General features: G+C 51.5%; 2 protein-coding genes across 5 annotated transcripts; one reads left to right on the top strand and one right to left on the bottom strand.

Annotated features, from left to right (window-relative positions):
- Positions 1 to 74: 74 nt before the first annotated feature.
- Positions 75 to 7,634, bottom strand: Snx21 (sorting nexin family member 21). Of its 4 annotated transcripts, none has more exons than XM_052726228.1 (3): positions 7,150 to 7,631; positions 6,605 to 6,762; positions 75 to 755 (listed from the first exon to the last, which is right to left on the bottom strand). In XM_052726228.1, the coding sequence occupies exons 1-3, from the start codon at positions 7,406 to 7,408 to the stop codon at positions 81 to 83; spliced, it is 1,092 nt and encodes a 363-aa protein (XP_052582188.1). In that variant the 5' UTR covers positions 7,409 to 7,631; the 3' UTR covers positions 75 to 80. The 4 variants fall into 4 exon arrangements, with proteins under 4 accessions (XP_052582188.1, XP_052582189.1, XP_052582192.1 ...); XM_052726232.1 differs by having other exon boundaries at positions 621 to 755; positions 6,612 to 6,762; positions 7,150 to 7,634; XM_052726230.1 differs by lacking the exon at positions 75 to 755 and adding an exon at positions 863 to 937 and having other exon boundaries at positions 7,150 to 7,633.
- Tnnc2 (troponin C2, fast skeletal type) lies at positions 7,534 to 16,057 on the top strand. Its single transcript, XM_052726233.1, has 5 exons — positions 7,534 to 14,888; positions 14,975 to 15,118; positions 15,208 to 15,322; positions 15,495 to 15,631; positions 15,819 to 16,057. The coding sequence occupies exons 1-5, from the start codon at positions 14,879 to 14,881 to the stop codon at positions 15,848 to 15,850; spliced, it is 438 nt and encodes a 145-aa protein (XP_052582193.1). The 5' UTR covers positions 7,534 to 14,878; the 3' UTR covers positions 15,851 to 16,057.
- The last annotated feature ends 5,462 nt before the right edge of the window (positions 16,058 to 21,519 follow it).

Below are 21,519 nucleotides of genomic sequence, written 5' to 3'. Positions count from 1 at the left end.
CTCACTGTGTCCTCTACGGCCCCCAACCCCCTGACCTAGGGCAGCCCCTTTCCCAGAAGTGGCCTTAAGACAGGTAAAAGTTAGTCCAGCACCTCTTTGATGAGCAGCTCCTTGAGGCTGGGGGGTGGGATAGGGGTAAGGCCTGCCTCCTGTAGGGACTGAAGCTGGGCCTCTGTCTGCCGTTTGTCTAGGCCCAGGCGCCAGGAGAGCCGGACATGGGCCTCTAGAAAGGGTGCCAGGAAAGGATGAGGCCTCTTGTCCCCCAGCAGCTGCAGAGCCTTCTCACTACATGCTCGCGCTTCCCCAGGATCCTCCAGCTCCTGATGGCACACAGCCAACCCAGCCAGAGTCACCAGGGGGCGGTCTGGGCCAGAAGGGGTGCCCAACTGGGTCTGCAGCTGCCAGGCGTTGGCCCAGAGTGCCAGAGCCTCGCGATAAAGGCCAGTGCAGGTGAGACTCTGTGCCCGCCGCAGCTCGGGCAGCACGAAGAAGTCCTGCAGGTCTGGAGCATGGCGTAGCTCGGGCACTGCCTGCAGGTGGCTCAAAAACTGTTCAAAGGCCCGGCTCCGGCGGGCAATGGTTTCTGCGGTAAAGTTCCGGCGCAGGCGCTTACGGGGGAAGGAGATGGCAGCCATGGGGCCCCGGAATTGCCTCTGCAGGTTTCTGTGCAGCCGCTCAAAGTCCGAGTAGCGGCGGGAGATCTGGGCTGGCTGGCGATCTGGTGGCCCTGGGCCCATCACGGCGAGGGTGTAGAGCTGTAGGGAAGGTGGATGTCAGGACTGATGTAAACCGTCTGTGGGTCCTTTCCCTCCCTTCCGCACTCCTGGCTTTACTTTTCCACCTCAGCTCCCCCCGCCCCCACCCCCGGGACTGTGTAGGAGGGAGGACGCTGCAGAGCAGTGGCCAGGAACCCACTCCCATCTTACCTGAGGCTCCTCTGAAATGACCCAGCCCAAGGAAGCACAGGGGAGAAAAAGACAGAAACGAACTTCAGTGTCTGGGGCTGCCACCTGCTTACTGCTTCTGGGGAAGTTTTCCCTGCCCCTAGGGAGTTCATTCTTTTTTTTTCTTTTTTTTTTTTTTTGTTTTTCGAGACAGGGTTTCTCTGTGTAGCGCTGGTTGTCCTGGAACTCACTCTGTAGACCAGGCTGGCCTTGAACTCACAGAGATCCGCCTGCCTCTGCCTCCCGAGTGCTGGGATTAAGGGCGTGCGCCACCGCCCGGCAGGGAGTTCATTCTTATGGGTTCACTAGACCAGGACTCAGGTAACCCCAAGTCAGCCTCCTTCCAGTGACCTCAGTCAGGCCAAGCAGGAACCCTCAGATCTGTCTCTGCTCTAGGGAAAAGTTCCTGGGTCAAGGTCATCGTTTGCTCAGGTAGGGAATGTCCAAGTATTGGTGCTCAAAGTTTTTAGGTGGCGCACTCTGGAGTATACTGCATCATAAACAGGGTGGTTCCTGTTTCTGTTGGCTTCCTTTCTTTTTGGTCCTCATCCACGATGGCCCCTAATTCACTAATCTGGCCCAGCCTCCTGAGTGGAGGGACTAAAGGATGTGTCACCATGCCCAGTCCCTTTAATTCTTTTTGTTTCTTTTTTTTTGGGAGGGGGGAGGGGGGGAGGGTGTGTGTTGTGTGTGTCTTGTGTTTGGGAACACATACCTGAGCTTGATACCATAGCTTACAAATGGGGGTCAGAGGATAACTTTTGGGATTCGGTTCTCTCCTTCCATATGGATTTGGAGGACTGAGCTCATGTCATCAGGTCATGACAAGTACTGGGCTGTTTTGATGACTGTTTTGTTTTTTGAGAGTTGTATGCTCCTGGCTGATCTCAAACTTGTTATGTAGTCGAGTGCTGACATTACAGGAATACAACACCACACCCAATGTATGAGGAGCTGGGGATTGAAGCCAGGGCTTTGTGTATGCTAAGTAAGCCACACCTCCAGTCCTCTGGGATACACTGAGTCCAGGCTAGCCTTGAACTCCTGGTGATCTTGCCTGAGCCCTGAGTGCTGAGATTACAGGCACAAACCACCAGGAATGGCTTTTTTTTCTTTCTTTCTTTCTTCCTTCCTTCCTTCCTTCCTTTCTTTCTTTCTTTCTTTCGAGCTGCGGGTCTTGCTTTGTTGCCTGGTGGCTTTTGACCTCCTAAGCTCGAGTGATCCTTCTAAACAGCTGGGACTACAGTCATGTGCTGCTATGCTCATCTTTTCTACTCTTTTTTTTTAAAGCACAACTTGGTGCTACTCTAACACCATTCATCTTTATTTTTAGGAAAGAGCCAGAAATCTCAGTTCAAAGCACTCTTCAAGGAACAGTGTCTGGGCAGGGTTTAATGAACCCTGGCCCTTCTAGGCACGCTGTACCACATCTTTAGCCTCAAACTGTGTGTGTGTATGTGTTTCTGGGGATTGAACCCAGGGCTTTGCCCACGTTAGGTAAGCATCTACTACTACTGAGCTATATCTCCAGTCCCTGTCCCCATTTATTTGAGACAGGGTCTCATGTAGCCCAAGCTGCCTCAGACATGCTGGGTATCTGAGGATGACCTCCTCCTAATCCTCTTTTCACACATTATAGTTACGCCTCACCATGCCTAGCTGTGTGTGTGTGTGTGTGTGTGTGTGTGTGTGTGTGTGTGTGTGTGTGTGTGTTCTGTAAGACAGGGTCTCACTAAATTGCCTGAGATTGCTTTAAATTCACTATGTAGCAAAAGCTCCAAACTTATGACCCCAGTCTCCAAGGAGATGGGGTTACAGACCTGAATCACTGGCCTGGCAACTATTTCTTCTCTTTTTTGACAAGTAGTGCTATAGAGGTGGTTTTAAACTTATTTTAGAAAAAGAGGGTTCTTTTCTTTAATGAACAATGTTATGAAAGCAGGACTGAGGCAGAAGGATTGAATGCTCAGGACTGCCTGGGTTCAATACCACCCCGGGGCACTTAGTGAGACTCTATCTCAAAATACACATTAAAAAGAAGATTGAGAATATAACTCAGGGGTAAAGCACTTGCCTAAGCATGCACAAGGCCCTAGTTTCAGTACACACACCACCACCACCACCACCACCACCACCACCACCACCACCACCAAAAGGTAAGCCAAGAGTGGTATAAGTTACATTTTATTTATTTTTAATTGTATCTGGTGTGGTGTGGCATGGTGTGTGTGTTATATTTGTGCACATATGCCACAGTAACATATGGAGGTCAGAACAACTTTGGGGGGGGTCACTCTCCACCATGGGTTCTAGAGATCAGATTGTCAGACAAACACCTTTACCCACTGGGCCATTTCCCTGGCCTACCAGCAACATTTTAAAGGAGACAAAACTGTAAGGATGTAATCATTCCCGTTTGGTAAACACTAGCAAGGATGTCCTGAGAACCAGAGTAAGGATTAGTTAGGGCTAATGAGGACTGATGGAAGCCGAGGGTTTAAAGGGGCGTCTGCAGGTGTTCCATATGAAAGGGCTACCCAGCAAACCCAGTCCCTCAAATGTGTCCAGTGCAACTGCTAACTGTCCCCTTATTCCACTTAGGTTTACCTAGCCTTTCTTCTTTGCAAAGTTCATAGTGCATTTTATAAAACCTGTTCTATACCTATCAACTCTGCATTGCTCAGACACACTGCCTATGGAACTTTTTCTTTCTTTTTTCTCCCAGGCTGGCTTTGAACTCTTGATCCTCTTGCCCCTATCTCCCAAGTACTGAACACACAAGTCTGCACTACCAGGCCTCACTCTTTTCTTGTTTTCTACAGTTATTCACAGCCTAGAAAAGCTGTTTTCCAAAGGACATACTTTAGGAAGAGCCCTTTATGCATCTAGGTTGATTTTTAAAATTTTAATATTTTTATTCTTTGAGAATTTCATATATGTATATGACATATTTTGATCATATTTACTCCCTACTCCCCTCTTTTTATTTTTACTTTTTTTGCCAAATACCTTTTTTTTTTGTTTGTTTTTGTTTTGTTTTTCGAGACAGGATTTCTCTGTGTAGCTTTGCGCCTTTCCTGGATCTCGCTCTGTAGACCAGGCTGGCCTCGAACTCACAAAGATCCGCCTGGCTCTGCCTCCTGAGTGCTGGGATTAAAGGCGTGTGCCACCACCGCCCGGCGCCAAAGACCTTTTTATATCTATTTATTTCACCTGATGCTCGTAACGAGGTAACAGTGATTGTGGTTGTCGGGGCTCAGCTGTCCCTCAGTGGCAGAGTACTTCCTAACATGCATGAGGCCCTGGGTTCCATCGGAAGCACCTCGACCCCGCTCCGCCCACGGTGTGACTGTTGTTCTGTTGACTGCCCTAAGTGTGGCCTCGTGCTGGACCAAGTACTTCCCCAGTTAAGTGTCACTTCGTCATTGTCAACAGCGCTGCAAGGAAGGTGTCTTGTCTGTCAGCTGAGGAAGCAGGTTCCAACAGGGAGTGAAGGGCACAAAGACTGGCCCAGAGATCTGATTCTAAAACCTGTGCTCTTGACCTCCAGGAGAAGAAATATGGAGACATGGGGTGCCCACTGCACAGAGGAGGTGGCTTCACTTTCTAGACATAGATCAGGACAGGAGATGCCCCTGCCCTTCCTTGAGCCTTCCCACCTAGGTCCCCAGAGTCACCCCCATTCTTTTCTGAGAGATGCTCTGTGCTGACTGATCCGTGGTGTCTCATTCCTGTGCATGACCCCTTACCCACTCCAGAGCTCTGGAACGTTTGCCACTGAAGACTGGACCATCGGGGCCAGGAGTGTATAGCTCAGTGATAGAGCACCTGCTTAGTGTGCGTAAGGACTTGATCCTTAACAAGATATAAAGCCTGCATCATCTATCAGTCCCTGCACAAAGTGGAACAGTCACCCCATGGGCGTGGTCCTTGTTACTAACAGCAACAGAGAGGGGTGGAGAGACCCAAATATGGGCCAGGGCTCCAGGACTCCAGGCCCCCTTTCTTGCTGAGTCAGAGGTGGAGGAGGGTGTGAAGAGGAGGGAAGTGACAAGCTGGGAGCTACCACTGCCAGGACAGGACCAGCTAGCTCATGGGTTTCAGACCTGGAGGGAGCAGGACCTGGCCAGTCTCTCCTGCACAGCAGGAGAGCAGGGACTCCAGGCCCAGCTCCGTATGCCTCTGTACTCAGCTCCGTAGTCCTGATGCTGCTGGAGGTGGGAATGCTGGAGAACTGATTGTCAGGAGGTTGCTGCAGGCCCTAGATACCTGACATTTCCAACCTAAAGTTAAATAAGAATCCAGGCCGAGGATCCCTTGTCCAAAGTGCTTGGGACCAGAAATATTTCAGATTTTGGAATATTTGCATCTACACAATGAGATTTCTTAGAAATGAGACCCAAATCTAGATACAAAATCTACAGAGTAAATAAAAAATATTGTTTTGAGACAGGCTCTCATATATTCCAGAAGACTGTCCTTGAGCTTACGTAGCTGAGGCTGATCTTGAACTCTCCATCCTCCTCCCTATTCTAAGCTCTAGGACCAAGGTGTGTGCCACCACACCCAGTTTATGTAGTGGTGGGCATACACTCTACCAACTGAGCATTACATCTGGGCCCCTAAAACTCATTTATATTTCTTATGTACTTTGGGTTTTTGTTTCTGAGACAGGGTTTTATGTGGCCCAGCTGGGCTTGCTATGTATCTGGACTGGTCTGGAGCTCCTAATATATCTGCCTCTACTTCCCAAATGCACCAGCACACTCAGCCCTGAAGGTAGTTTTATATGACTTGCAGGATTTGGGATAAAGCTCAGTTCCAGAGCGTGGTAGGCAAGTGCTGTATCAATGAGCTACATTCCCACTTGGTGTTTGGCCCTTTTGTGTGTGTGTGTTGGGGGGAGGGGTGTCTAGATGTGTAGCCTTAGCTGGTTTGGCACTCACTCTTTAGCCCAGGTTAGCTTTGAACTTGTGACTACTGCCTCAGCCTTTCAAGTCCTTATGCAATATTTTTAAATGGGCCTACATGTCGAGTACACTTCACATGAAGTTAGATGTGGAATTTTCCACTTGTGGCATCATGTTGACACTCAAATGCTTAGGATTTTCAAGCATTTCAGATTAGGGAATCTGAAACTATTTAGCTACCATTTTAATATTTCACAATGCCAGACAATGCCAAGGGTTCTTTGTGCCTGGTCTCATTTACCTCCTGATATAATCCTGTGAACTGTTCTACTTCTCAAACGAGGAAACTGGGGCCATCAAGGTTACAGAACCCACCCAAGGTGAAGCCACTGATAAAATATACGGGATGTGAATCAAGGCTGACCTGGATCCAAAGCCCATTTCCTTAATCCTGACCCATGCAACTGGGTCTCAAGTCTATGTCTTGCTGAAGGTGACAAAAATCCATGGGGTACCGGACAGCACACACTGGTTGTGACAGGAGGCAGCTCCTTAAAGGTCACTTTCTCACTGTCACTTGCCTGAGGATTTGCTCAAGCTACATTCATCCCCTTATCCTGCCTCAGTTCCCCCTGGGTGTAAAATTAGGACAGCCATTTATAACTGCATAGCCAGAAAGCTGTAGTGTTCAACACTTTCTCAGTCAGACTTCTAGACACACTGCCTAAGGGTTCCTGGAACCTCACTCACCACGTACTTGGAGGGAGGGTCCTTGACAACATTGGCGCTGGTCACCTCAAAGAGCAGCCGCTGTGGAACTAGGGTGTTCCGAGACTTCTTCCAGAAATCCTGCAGCTGCCGAGCCAGGAGTTGACTGCCCCGTTGTCCATCAGGTGGGGGGCTTCGTTCTGCACAAGCACATGACCAGTCATGTTAAGGGGCTAGCTAGCGCCGGGGTTAATGTAAACAAAATGCCATGACCTCATTCACGCCAGCGAGATGGGCTTTATCCCAGCGCCTGGCTTACAGTAGATGCTAAATATCTCCACCCAAATCAGCTAGCACGCCATACATTTGTTTCCCTGGTCCTGTGCATTTAAGATCCACAAAAACCCTGAGATGGGGTGGTTCCCATGGTTGTGACTCAAGGTCACACAGCCAAACAGTGTCTGGAAACGCTTAAGGTGTCAAGAGTTTCAGGCAGATAACTCAGCCCCCGAGATGCTCTCGGAACGCAGCCAGCGGGGAGGCCTAACCAAGCCCGGAGGTTCCTGTCTTCGATCTCCCGCACTCGCCTGCGTCTTCTCCCGATGTCCCGTCTCCGGAGGGCAGCGAGTCGGGGCCGGCCTCGTCGTCCTCGTCCTCGTCGTCCGGGTCATCCTCGGCACTGGTGAAGCTGAGGGTGCCGCTGAGGCGAGAGGACAGGCCCTCGGCGTCGTCGTCCTCCAGCTCGGAGCTTTCAGGGAACTGCTCGGCCTCGGGGCCTGCCGCCGCCTCCCCGGGGCCATCGCTAGCCAGGGCGTGTCGCAGCCGGTGCAGGAGCCGCGAGGCCATGGCACCCGGGGGGGAGCTGGCTAAGCTCGGTCCAGGGCCGGAGAGGGAGGGGACCCCCGCCCGGAGAGGGGCCCGGGGGCGTGTCAGTGGGTGGGACTGAAGAGGCCACGCCCAGGGGCAGCCGTAGCCCGGGCCGTGCAGGAGGCCGGGCTCTACCTTGCCCCTCCCCGCAGCCCGGGCCGCGCCTCCACCCTCAGCGTCCTGATTGCGTCCAGGGCGGGTTCCCCGGATCCGGTGCAGCGACCCGTGGCTTTAAGGGGCTCTCGACCCAGGGCGCTCACAGCGCCGCCTAGCCGCTTCCTGTCACCGCCCAGCTCGGCCCCGCCCCGCCCCGCCCCGCCCGCCCCTGGAACTGCTAGAATCCCGGGATGCTGCCTTCGGGAGGGATGCAGGCGGTGGCCGGGCTAGCCCAAGCCTCCCCGGAAACCGTCCCGGATCGGGCTGGCCTTGCACCCCTACCGGACTCCCGGGGCAGCCCCAAGCTTTCCCCCTAATTTCCATGCAGTGCTGTGTAACTTTACAATGTAATTTCGGGGCATTTGGGAGCTCGGTTCTCACGTGAGAAAAGCCTGAAATCGGCCTCGCCCAGCCTAGGTTTTCTCCTATGAAACATGAATTCTAATACTAAGACTACATTTTCAGCTCTTGTAAGGCCCTTACAGCAGTGCCTGGTGTGAGCGTTCGTCTGGGCTTCACCTATGGGAAGTAGTCAAACAGGAAAACAGACGCAGAGAGGCTGTTACTTGTACAAGGTCGCACAGTTTGCCAGAGATTTCTAGTGTGGAGCTCTTGGATTTGACTTCTTTTCCCACGCTCGCAGGGTCGGTCGGGTAATTTCTGTAGCTCTCGGACAACTGCAGTTTTATCTTTTACTGCCGAGTAACAGTAGTCAAGAAAACTATTGCTGCTTCCTGTCGCAAGGCCTAGCAGGGCAGAGTCGAAATCGGCCAGCTAGACAATAAAACAAGGTACCTCAAAGACCAAGCATGGTGGCGTGGTGGCGCATGTCTTTAATCCCAGCACCCTGGAAGCAGAGAAAGGGGGATCTCTCTGAGTTCAAGGCCAGCCTGCTCTATGTAGCGAGTTCCAGGACGGCCAGAATAGAGAAATCCTGATTCAAAATAAAATGTCTCAGCCGGACAGTAGTGGCACACGCCTTTAATCTCAGCACTCCGGAGGCAGAATCAGTTGGATCTTTGTGAGTTCGAGGCCAGCCTGGTCTACAGAGCGAGATCCAGGACAGGCTCCAAAGCTACACAGAGAAACCCTGTCTCAAAAAACAAAAACAAACAAACAAAAAAGGTGTCTCAGAAGGTATCTCCTACCCCGTTTCAGGGCCCAGGGACGGATGGGAAGATACTTTTGAATGGAAAACCTGGCCTTCATTGAACAGAAAGTTCTCAGTTTTTAGGACTCATGCTGTCTTCTTGTAGGCATTTCACACACTGTCACATGTCGTTCTCATAGGCGGCAGCTACTGGACAGTAATGATTCATTTTCAATATGAAGAAATTGAGGCTGGGGCTGGAGAGATGACTTAGTGGTTGAGAGTGTGTGCTGTTTTTGTAGAGGACCAGAAATCGGTTTCCAGCACCCACAACTGGTGGCTTATAACCTCCAGTAACTGCAGGGGATCCAATGCCCTCTTCTGGTCTCCAAGGGTATCTGCACACATGTGCACAAACCCAAACACAGACACGTATATACATATAATTAAAAATAAATAAGTCTTAGAAAAAAGCCAGGCATGGTGGTACACACTTTTAATCCCAGCACTTGTGGGTGAGTCTCTGTGAATTCAAGGCCAGCCTGGTCTACAGAGTGCGTTCTAGGCCAGCCAGGGTGACATAGTGAAACCTGGGAAAAGAAGGGAGGTACTCCCATCTGGTGGAAGGAAAGTAGGGAAGCTGGGACTTAAGCCTGACCACTCTGCATGTGCATACAGGCACACTGTGAAGACAGAAAGACACCACTCATTCTCCTGCTACTGGCCGGTCATTAACTTTTCAGTATATGCCATGCAAGTCAGGATGCACAGCCGAGGTTCGGCCAGGCATGATCATGCACACCTGTAATCTCAGCACCTGAGTAGCTGAGGCAGGAGGATCCTGACTTCAAGACCTCACTCAAAACAACTACAGCAGTAACTAAACAAACAGGAAGGAATGAAGGAAAAAGAAAGAGCTGATGTTCATAACATGGAAAGAAATCTGGTCTGTCCAGTCAGGCAAGAAAGACAGCATGCTGGCAATTGTGGCACCTGGGAGGCTGAGGCAGGAGGATCGTAATTTAGAGGGCAATCTGAACTAGGTAGTGAGGCCCTATTTAAAAAGAAAAAATCCTGCCACTGCCCAAATAAGTGGGCCAGTGAGATGGCTCAGTGGGACCCTCCAGGAAGCCTGACAACCCACGTTCAATTCCAGGGACCCACAGGTGGAGGGGAGAATTGCAGCTTGTCCTCTGACTGCCCCATGTGCACTGTGGCATCTGAGTGTGTGTGTGCACACAAAATATTAAAGTTTTAAAAAGTGAGCCATCGCTGGGCAATGGTGGCGCACGCCTTTAATCCCAGCACTCGGGAGGCAGAGCCAGGCGGATCTCTGTGAGTTTGAGGCCAGTCTAGTCTACAAAGTAAGTTTTAAGACAGCTAGGACTTACACAGAGAAAGCCTGTCTTGAAAAACAAAAACAACAACAACAAAAAAAAATGAAACAAACAAAAAAGTGGCCCATCACTTCCATTGATGTATTTCTCATGTAAATGGGGTCAGAGTTAGGAGTGCTCTGTCTGGTTGTGTGTGTGGTGTGTAGTGTACACGTGTGTGTGTATGGAGGTCAAATGTTGCCATTTAGCTAGGCTGGGTGGCCAGTGAGCACCAGGGATCTGCGAGTCTCCGTTCCTACCCCATCCCCCTTCCATTGCTGGGCTTACGGTCCCACATGGCTAATGAGAATCTAAACTCAAGTCCTGATGCTTGTGTGGCAAGTACTTTACTGATAGAGACACCTCCCATGGCCTTTTTTCTCCTTTTTCTGAGATGTATCCAAGGCTGCCATTAAATCCTTAGTCCCCATCTTCCTGCCTCCACCACGAGATTACAGCTACCACGCTGGTTCTCTGTTTTTATTATGATTGAGTGTGGGCTCACACGTGACATGGCTCAAGTGTCGAGGTCAGAGGACAGCTTTTGGAAGTAATTTCTCTCCTTGAACCACATAGCAGGAGTGGAGGGGAGAAGGGATACAGGAGGAAGCGATTTGAAAGCTGAGAAAGATGTCAGGGAGCTTCTAGCAAATGCAAAGTCCTGCCTTTCATAGAGGGTGGTGTTTGGGGCAGTACTGAAGTCTGGCCAGAGTGAGGCAGCAAGGTGAGAAGAGAGGCTGGAATGAGAGCGGATGATCTGCTTGACTGCACTTGGGACCTTGGTTCTTACTGGTTCACCAAATAAACAGGAATGAATTAGTGACGGGTGGTTGCTAAGGGCTGTCTTCCTCCTGCTGCAGACAAGCGATCCCAGTGTGCATTGTCCAAGCTGAACTCCCCTGAGTATCATGCCTTGATCCTCTGCCTGGCAGAGGGAGGCCTTAGTTAGCCTGGCCCAGTTCCTCTGAGCTTTCTTTGGAATGTCTATATATAGGGAAGAGTGCGGTCCAGCTGCCACTGTCCGTCTGCCTTCCTTGGGGTCTGGTCCACCATTCCCTGGCCCCAGACTTAGTTGTCTCCACGTTCTTTCTGTTGATTTAGCAACTGTCCACGAGGCTTGCCTACCTCACCGCTCAGCCTGGACCCTGTGGATTCTTAGGGTGCGTTCCCTTTGGACTCCTTCTGCCTCCCACTTTCACTCTACAGAGGATCAGCTGAACTTCGGGAAAGGGCTAGCTGCCCCCTTTCATATTGTCATACTTTATGTGTATTTACGAATATTTCATATATACACTTACATTCCAAACCCCAGGGATTTCACCATAGAAATAAAAACTGAATAACTACACTGACGAATGAACGTTTTGCTCATAGAAATGAAGCCTCCAGTGCTAGGGCAGCAGCTCACTGGGTACCGTGCTTGTCTATCATGCACAAAGCTCTGCTTTCAGCTCCCAACATCAAATGAAATCAGGCGTGATGGTGCATGTGCCAAACCCCAGCGTCTGGGAGGTAGAGGCAGGAGGGTCAGAAGAAGTTCAAGGTCGTCCTCAGCTACATAGTGGGTTTGAAGCTAGCCTGAGTTACATGAGACCCTATCTTAAAAAATTAATAATAATAAGGAAAGACGAAGAAAAAATGAAGGCTCAGCCTTGGATACTCTACGACACAAATAGAATACTCTAGAACCTGACTTTGCAGAGGCAGGGAAGGTCTAGACATATAATGTCTAGGACAAATCCACTTGCTATCTCTTTATTGTTTAGAGAACCTGTCTTTCTCACCAAAAAGTGGTTCTAAATGCTTTTTCCCTGGATGAGCATAGCTTGAGAGAAGAATCCTTTTTATTTTTGTCATGTTCATTTCTCCTAATATAAGCCCCACTCTCATAGCTCTGTACACTTCTTCTGGGTGGGTCCCCAAGGCCTGCTTGTCCTAACTTTATTCCACAGTAAAGGTTCAATGATAAGAACTGGTTAAGAGCACTTGCTGCTCTCCCAGAGGACCTTGGTTCAGTTCCCAGCATTCTCACAGTGGTTCCCAGCTGTGGGATCTGATGCCTTCTTCTGGTCCATTTGGGCATCAGGCATGTACATCGTGCACAGACATCCATGCTGACAAAACACCCATACACATAAAAAAAAATAAGTTTGAAAAGAATCACCAGGGCCGGGGACGTAGCTCAGTCGGTAGAGTGCTTTATAGCATGCACAGAGCCCTGACTTGTATAAATCTATCACGCCTACAGTCTCAGTGATCTGGGAGACTGAGGCAAGAGGATTGCTTGAGCCCAGGAGTTGCAGGCCAGCTCAGTTGACAGTGGAGACTCTGTTGTAAAATCAATCAAAGGACTTAAAAAGGGCTTAGTGGCATATGCCTGTAGATCCCAGCACTCTCTGGAGGTGGAGGCAGGGGGATTAGAACGTCAACATCATCATAGCTACCTAAGGCGTTCAAGGCCAGCCTGGAACACATGAGATCTGGCCTCCAAACGGGGGAAAAGAATTCTTCAGTAGACCTGTGTGACTTACAAAGCACTCTAGTCAGATGGGGGTAATAATAGTTACCACCTCACAGGATGAACACCAGATGAGATCATGGAGCTGAGATGCTCAGCGTAGTGTGGAGACGTGACGTGTTGTGAGAGTTCAGTAAGTAGTGGCCTAGGTATCCCTTCCCCATTGGGCCAAGCACCAGCCCTAGGCGCCTAGCATAAGCTAGGTGACTTATTCGTCTGGGCTCACATCTGCCGTTTCTATCTCAGAGGAAGGTGTGCTTTGAGGGCCTCACCATGGACCCACAGTCACGTGGACTTCAAGCCTGGGCTCTTCCCATTCCACTTCCACTATGCTGTCTCTATTCTGAACATCCCCTCCCATCTTGGAGCAAATGTACTGGGGGAAGGGAGCCGCATAGGACAGTGGAGCAGGGCGAGCCCTTCTCCTAAGAATCTAGGAGACGTCAGAGCCTGCCACCTGCTCAGAAGCTTAAATTTCCCTGCAAAGGCCCTTGGCTAAATTAGGTAATGGGCTAGGACTCTGGGAGGGGTGGGGCTTACTGACCCCCGGATCTGATTGGTCAGGGTATCTAGTTCTGGGGAGCAGGGAGGAGGGAAGAGAGGATGCCCCTACAAATCCTGGGGGCTAGAGAGATCTAGGGCACCTTTGGGTGGTGGAGTGCGAAGGAGACAACCCACAGCAGAGGAGTCCCTGTAACCAGCAACCATGGTAAGGACATGTTCGCGGGCTGCTTCTGGGCAGGCTGCTTCTGGGCCTCCTTCAGTCCCAGAACTGGGTGTTCTGTGGGCAGCAGTGTGGACATCTGAAGGACAATAAGAGTTGCTGGAACCCAAGTGGACATCCTGGGAAGTCTGTGACTTCTCTTGCATGGGGAGGGCTGGTCAAGATGTTCCTCAAGGCTGTGATGTCCTGGCTACCTTCTGAGGCTTGAGACAGTGTCTTTCTGCAGTCAGGGTTGTGTGGAAAAGGTCTCAGCCTGTCTGCTTCATTGGAGAGATGGAGACCCTGAGGGCAGGAAAAAGTCACCCAGCAAGGCAGAGGCAGAGTTGGCTTCCTAGGCCCAGCTGAGCCTGTGGCAGCCAGAGAAGAAAGGCTTCCCTGTACGGTGGGAGGCCTATGGGGCCTGCAGCCAGCTCGGGTGCATCCTCAAGAATCCTGAGGATGATGGGAAGTGGGAGTGTGTGACAGGCCAGAGTTAGAGACCCTGACCATCCACAGAGGGGGTCTAACCTGGGGCTGCCGTTTTCTTCTGAGATCCTCCTTCCCACTTCACTTGAAGGAGTAATTGGACTCCAGAGACCAGCTGCCAATGCCCATGCCCATCTAAAAATAGCCTACCCTCCGGATCAGGCCAAGGGGCAGAGGAGCGATGGAGGGTCTGGGCCAGCTGGCTGAAGAACACCTTGGGGCTCATCACTCCTTCCTCACCACCAGGCCACCAAAGCCCTGACCTAGATGGCCTGGCTTGGCTGTGACCTGGAAAAATCCACGGAAACCATATATTAAGGGTCATACGTTATGCGCGTGAAAACCCCAGTACTCAGGAGGCCGAGGCAGGAAAATGGAGAACTTGAGACTAGCTTGGTTTACATCATGAGTTCCAGGCCAACCTGAGCTACATAGCAAGACAATCTAAAAACCAGAACCGAAATCAAAATGTTGAAACAGAACAAAATTTCCTTGCTTTCACACCAAGGCAAGGCCCCACCACATTTGACACAGTGCCGGAGGTGTATTCTTCATTGACTGAGTGTGAAATTCCACCTCTGCAAACCCTCTGAGGCGAAGCTGCCCATGTCTTCCTGTGGTCTCAGCCTCTGAGCACTTGGCAGGTGTTCTGAGACTCTGCATTCCATTATTTAGCTCAGGACAAATAGTACCAAGCAGCATCAGGAGATAGGGAAACTAGAAAATCACCCTGGAATGGTGCTAACACATCCCAAACCCTCTCCCACCCCTGATTTCCTATTATCCCCACAAAGCAGCCCAGGAAGTGTGATTTGCCAAAGGTCACTGCTGGCATGGGGGTGGGGGAGTTCCTGGCTTGGCTGTCAGAGGGTACAGTGAGAAAACTATGGGCACAATCTAAATGTCTCCTCTCCTCAGCACTGGGGGCGGGCACTGAGGGCTACCTGGGAGGTGCAGCAGATTTGGAGTAGTTCTGGAGGGCCCAGGGGCACTTCCTAACAAGTGGGGGCTGAGGAGAATGGAACTGAGGTAAGAATCCTGCCCTTCTGCGCTCTGATTCTCCCTTTGTCTTCTCCAGACGGACCAACAGGCTGAGGCCAGGTCCTACCTCAGCGAGGAGATGATCGCTGGTGAGTGACAGTGGGCCCCCGGGGGAGGGGAGAGCAGGTGTGAGGCTGACAATCCGACTGGCCTCACCCATCCCTCCCCGCTTTAGAGTTCAAGGCTGCCTTTGACATGTTCGACGCTGACGGTGGTGGGGACATCAGCGTTAAAGAGCTGGGCACCGTGATGAGGATGCTAGGGCAGACGCCCACCAAAGAGGAACTGGATGCCATCATTGAGGAGGTGGACGAGGATGGTGAGCTGGGCCCTCCAGGGCAGGGGGCGGTGGGGAGGGGCTCAGTGCGTGCTGGGCTAAGTCTGACGCTCGCCCCCCGCTCCCCGCAGGCAGCGGTACCATCGACTTTGAGGAGTTCCTGGTCATGATGGTCCGCCAGATGAAAGAGGATGCGAAGGGGAAGAGCGAAGAGGAGCTGGCGGAGTGTTTCCGCATCTTTGACAGGTGCGGGGGAGGGGGGCGTCTGGGATCACCGACTTGGGAGCCGATGGGGGCTGCTGGCCTGAAGCGAAGGAGCAGGCTGGCCAGGGTCAGGGTGTGAGCTGAGGCGTCAGGCAGGCCCGGCTCCAGAAATTCACCGGGTCCCTGCGTCCTGCTCGGTCCCTTTTCCCCAAAGGAACGCAGACGGCTACATTGATGCTGAGGAGCTGGCTGAGATTTTCCGGGCTTCTGGGGAGCACGTGACAGATGAGGAGATCGAATCCCTGATGAAGGACGGCGATAAAAACAACGATGGCCGCATTGATTTCGATGGTGAGGGCCAGAGGGTGCTCTTAGCTTTGTCGGTGGGGCTGGGCAAGTTCCCTCCCACTCTCTTGAGGGCCTGAAGGGTGCTCGGCAGCTTAGTGCAATTTACCCATTAGCGACGGGGCACCCCTCTGCGAGCCAGGTCTCTGCTGCCGGAGTGGTACCCCTGACCGCGTCCCTCTTTTCTCCGCAGAGTTCCTGAAGATGATGGAGGGCGTTCAGTAAAGAGCCGGCCTTCGCTTCCACCCAGATTGCAGGCCCGGTGGGTGTGGACAACTCCACCCTTGCCTTCCCCGCCCCACCAGGGAAAGGAAGCTCCTTCGGGCCTTGTGGCTGGAAGGAATAAAAGCTGACAATGAATGCAAAACTGGCCGGACTGACGGGGGAGTGATTGAGGGCAAGGGTTCTTGGGGGTCGCCTGGCTGGCTTGGCGCCCAGAGCGTGCCCCGGAGCGGCGGCATAGGAAAAGGAACTGGGTCATGCGAGCCCGAGGCACGGGCGGCGGAGTGCTGGGCGGTGCTCGACCGGCTGTACAGGTTCGCGGCCGGCTACCCGCATCTGGCGCTGGCCGTGGGCAGCTCGGCAAGTGGGCTGCAGTTGTACCTGGCGCGGAGCGGGGGATGGGGGGTGGAGGGGGATCGGGGGGGGGGTAAGAGGGTGGGGTCGTGGGGAGGGGCGGTCCGCAGGGTGAGCTGGCCGCCGGTGAGCAAAGGCGCCTGGGACCGGTAGGGTGAAGGTGTGCGGAAGCTGGGACCCAGCAGGGGGCAACGCTTCTCCCTCCCGCCCCCCACCTCCCACCATTTCTGGAAACTCTGGGGTCTTAGGTGTAGTACGTTCACACTCTGCAGGACCCTCCTGAGGAGGAGGGGTCTTTCCATCCATCCCAAGCAGCGCTGCTGCTGCATGAGTTACTTTGTTCGAGGCGCAAAGCTGGAAGGAAGCGTCGTTCCTGCCCCTGTCCCCCATCTCCCTCCCTTCAGCCCCCTTCTATTGCTCTCCAGGGGGCCAAGGGCATGACCTAACTAAAGTGAAATCCTATCCCGAAGTACGGTGAAGTTCTTCTCACCCCCAGAATGCCTTTCCCCTTCTTAGGAACCTGGCAGATTCCCACAAGCCTGGGCTCAGATACCGGCTCCTCCCTGGATCCCAGCCCCAACTGGTTCAGACAGCGCCGGGTTAACCTTCCCTACCACTCAGTTCCTAACAAGCCAGAGCTAATTGCCTGTAGGACATTCGCCAGAGAGTCAGGTTCTTTGGGTTTGAATCCTCACTGCCTGTGACAAATTCAACCAATCTGTGCCTCAGTTTCCTCATCTGTAAAATGAAGATAACGAATATTTATTGGGGGATAGGCGTTCTAGAATACTTGGGTGTGAAGTGCTTAGAACAGCTCCTGACACTTAGCAAACATCATTTAATAAATGCTGGCACTTACTTGGTTCTGGAGATGGGCCCAGGTGCATGCTAGGCAAAGGCGGTCCCACTGGCCACATTTCTACTCCACTCCATTGCATACAGCATATGGATCTTTTGCTGTTATTAAGATCACCCGTACTGCCTTTGAGACAGGCTCTCTCCATGTAGCCATGACTATCCTGGAACTTACTCTGTAGACCAGGCTGGTCTCAAACTCACAGAGATCTGCCTGCCTTTGCCTCCCAAGTGCAAAGGTGTGCGCCACGATGTCCTGCCTGCTACTGTTGGACCCCGAAATCTTGAGTCTCAAGTAGGCACACCAAGAACCCAGACTCCGGTCCAGTTGATGCAATAGCAAGAGGTGTTTATTGATGCGGCTGTACAGTCGGGCAAACTGTGCTCCAAAGAGCAAGAGTCCCATCGTACTGTAGTCACATAGGTACTTTTTTTTTTTTTTTTTTTTTGGTTTTTCAAGACAGGGTTTCTCTGTGTAGCTTTGCGCCTGTCCTGGAACTCACTTGGTAGCCCAGGCTGGCCTCGAACTCACAGAGATCCGCCTGGCTCTGCCTCCCGAGTGCTGGGATTAAAGGCGTGTGCCACCACCGCCCGGCCAACATAGGTACTTTTAAAGGAAAAACCCACAAAAGCCTTAAGATTACAATTCCCATACAATTTCACTTCACAAGATCATGGTCCGTCTGCATGTACATTCTTCCCAAAACCTCAAGGGGGGTATCAGGGCCGGAGTGGAGTTTACACAAAGGTCACAGTGGTCCTTCCTGGAACACTTGCAACTATCCAATCACAGTTGAGCACATCTCTTAACAGAAATCTTTTTACATTGTTACATTGTAGCAGGGGTGGTTGAATAATGGCTGAGTCAGGTTGCCCTTGGAATTAATTTTTTAGTTCCTTATTCTCCTGGGGCTTGGGGAGTGCAAGCCTGAAGGGTTAGGGTCTTTCACCACCACTCTTGAAACCGGGAACTTATTGTTATTTTATTCATTACTGCAGCTCACCCTCTCCATCCTTGTCCTGTCTTCTTCTCCCATGGAAGCATTTGTATTCTTTCAGATTTATGTGTGTAAATGCTTCACCTACATGTGTGTCTGTGCACCACATGTATGCTTCGCACCTGAGGAGGCCATAGATGGTATTGAATCCCCTGGAATTGGAGTTACAGAGGGTTGTGAGCCTCCATGTGGGTGCTGGGAACCAAACCCAGGTTTTCTGCAAGAGCAACAAGCGCCCTTAACCACCGAGCCATCTCTTCAGCCTCTCCACTTACATTTTCTTTCTTTCTTTCTTTCTTTTTTTCTTTTTGGTTTTTCGAGACAGGGTCTCTGTGTAGCCCTGGCTGTTTCTGTTTGCTTTGTAAATCAGGCTGGCCTCGAACTCACAGAGATCTGCCTGGCTCTGCCTCCCGAGTGCTGGGATTAAAGGCGGGCGCCACCACCGCCCGGCAGTAATTTTTTAAATTATATTTAGGCCACGCGTGTTTGCTGGTGTGCACCTACACTGTATGCGTACATGTAGGAGTCGAAGGGCTTTTGGGTGTCATTCTCCCTTCGCATCATGTGTGACCTGGGATTGAACTCAGGCCAACGGGTTTGCCGACAGGTACCTTCCAGCGCCTCCTCTTCCTTTTGTTCCATCCACACACCTCCCAGCTTCTGTTTCCAGCCCGTCCCAGTGCTGGGGTTAGGAATCACCACTGTTTGTGAAGTGCCTACTGTGTGCTGTGCCATTGTCTCTCCAGCCTTCCAACCCGAGCGGCCACCATTGCTTGCCTGGTTCTTGATAACAGTTGCTCTAAGCTGCAGCCAAGAGGATCTTTCTAAACCGGTCTCACCTACATTCTCTAGTGTGGTAACAGGCATTTCGCCATGGCTGGAAGCCCTGGGAGACTGGACATCCAGCTACCTTAGCAGCCCGCACTCCTCCCAGTGCGCACCCCTGGAGTGCTTGCACCCCAAGAAACACCCTCCCCCCTTTCTTCCCTCTGTAGCCCTGGCTGTCCTGGAACTCAATTCTGTAGCCCAGGCTGGAGTTAACTCTGCCTCCTGAGTGCTGGGATCAAAGGCGTGCACCACCACTTTCTGATCATAATCATTTTTTTCTCCCCCCTGAGACAGGGTTTCTCTGTGTAGCTCCAGCCATCCTGGAACTCACTCTGTAGATTAGGCTGGCCGCAAACTCGGAGATCCACCTGCCTCTTTTTTAATTTTTATTTATTTTTGTAAAGAGATTTTGTCTCACTGTGTAGCCTAGGCTGGGCTCATACGCTCAATCCTCCTGCCTCAGCTTCCTGAATGCTGGGATTACAGGTGTGTGCCACAATACCTGGTTCTCCTTCTTCTTTCAGCAATCCCACTAGGAAGCAGTTTTCTTGTGTGATGTGTGTTGGTGCACACTGCAGTGGTCATGTGGAGGGCAGGGAATGACTTTGTGGCATTGACCTTTCACCTTTCCGTGGGTTCTGGGGATGGAGCTCAAGCCACCAGGCTTGCTTAGCCTATTCACCTACTGTCCAGGCCCTTATTTTCCTGGAACTCACTTGGTAGCTCAGGCTGGCCTCAAACTCACAGAGATCCGCCTGGCTCTGCCTCCGGAGTGCTGGGATTAAAGGCGTGTGCCACCACCGCCCAGCCAACCTTATTTGGTTCTTAACTTGTTATAACTCTGGGTTCTTGTGACAGGGTAGGTCAGCTGACCATGTAGAGAACTAAACACCACCACAAGGATATGTCACAGCCTTCCAAGGCAGACACAGGGCCACGTCAACATTTATCTGAAGTCGATTTAGTATGGGTTTCTGAGCTCCCCTGTTCTCAGGCATCCTAAGTCTGTTCTAGGTGGCACCTGTGCTGTTTCCAGGACCACACCTTTTTTTCTTTTCTTTTCTTGAGACAGGGTTTCTCTGTGTAGTTTTGGTGCCTGTCTTGGATCTCGCTCTCCAGACCAGGCTGGCCTCAAACTCAGAGATCTGCCTGGCTCTGCCTCAAGTGCTGGGATTAAAGGCGTGCGCCACCACCGCCCCAGCCACATCTTGTTTCTTTGCTAGAATTACAGGCATGTCTCATTATATTATACCTTTTTGTGTGTGTAAAATAGGGCTTTGATATATACTTCTGCCTTAGAACTCTATGTAGATCAGACTGGCCTTGAACAATCCTCCTGCCTCTGCCTCCAGGTGCTGGGATTACAGAGGAGTCATTGCCAGCACCTGCCTCAGTTCCCCTCCCCTTTCCTAGGCAGGGTATATCTCAGACTGGCCTCGAACTATGAAGTCAAGGATGATCTTGAACTTCTGATTTTCCTGCCTGCACTTCCTGGAGTGCTGGGATTACAGGCACACATAGGTTAATGTGGTTCCAGGGACTGAACACAGGGTCTAATGCACTCTACCAACTGAACCACACCCTTTGGTGAACACCTTGAATGTTAACTAGACCACAGCAAAAGTAACCTGGGGCTCACCAGAAATGAAATCCTGTCTGTCAGCCCTCCCAACGGAAGTTGTATTTTAACAAGATCCCAAGTGGGTTTGTCCACATTACCATGGGCAAACATTATGATGGATAAAGCTCTCTGCCCAAGAGAAACGCTAAGCATACAACTAGCTTCTGAGCTGGCAACTCAAGATTTTTTTTCCACGTGTAGGAAGGGCCCAGGACTGAGCATAGGCTAACAGTAGTTAACAGGAGCTGGCTCTGCCTCTCCTGCCTCTTCCCATAGGCCTGCACAACCAGCTGCTTGCAGAACTGACAACTTGGGCAGGGTCTGTCACTGCATGGAGAAAGAGGAGGTCAAAGTGCTCCCCAACACCAGCCATCTGTGGGGGACCTGGGTCCAGAGCTTGGGCCTACTGCACAGCAACTGAGCCTCCCCATCTATGACATGTTAGAAAGTAGGTGTCTGGTGCTCCCCCCCACTACACATTCTTGAGCTTATGGGTCTGCTTTATCCCCATCTGTAACCCAACTGGCACTGTTCTTGACAGTCACTGTGTGTTCACAGTTCATGCTGTAACTCCCCGGAATGGACATTATTTCTGGTGCTGGAATTGAACCCAGGACTTCACAGGTATTTGAACACGCTCTCTGCCAGGGAGCTGTACCTCCAGGCAAATAAGCATTAATTATTGTGACAACCATTTTATAGGTGAAGAACATATGCAGAGTGATTAAGACACAGGTGGCATCCTAGTGACCTGCCACTCAGCCCCACTGTCCATCAGCTGCTTCCAACCCTGTAGAGAACAGGCCAGAGCCCAGATGTTAAGCTAGCCCATTTCTTGTCCTGAGTACCTCCAGCCGAGGGGAACTTTTTTTTTTTTTTGAGACAGGGTTTCTCTGTGTAGCTCTGTAGACCAGGCTGGCTGGCCTAGAACTCACAGAGATCTACCTGCCTCTGTTGGGATTAAAGGTGTGCCCCACCCCTCCCACCCCCAGCTGAGGGCAACTTTGAGGCAGCAA

The sequence above is a fragment of the Peromyscus californicus genome, unplaced genomic scaffold (assembly GCF_007827085.1).
Source record: "Peromyscus californicus insignis strain IS unplaced genomic scaffold, ASM782708v3 Scaffold_7__1_contigs__length_154581171, whole genome shotgun sequence".
NCBI lineage: Eukaryota > Metazoa > Chordata > Mammalia > Rodentia > Cricetidae > Peromyscus > Peromyscus californicus.
Note: the sequence above shows the minus strand (reverse complement) of the source record. Positions and strands in the feature narration are given on the sequence as shown.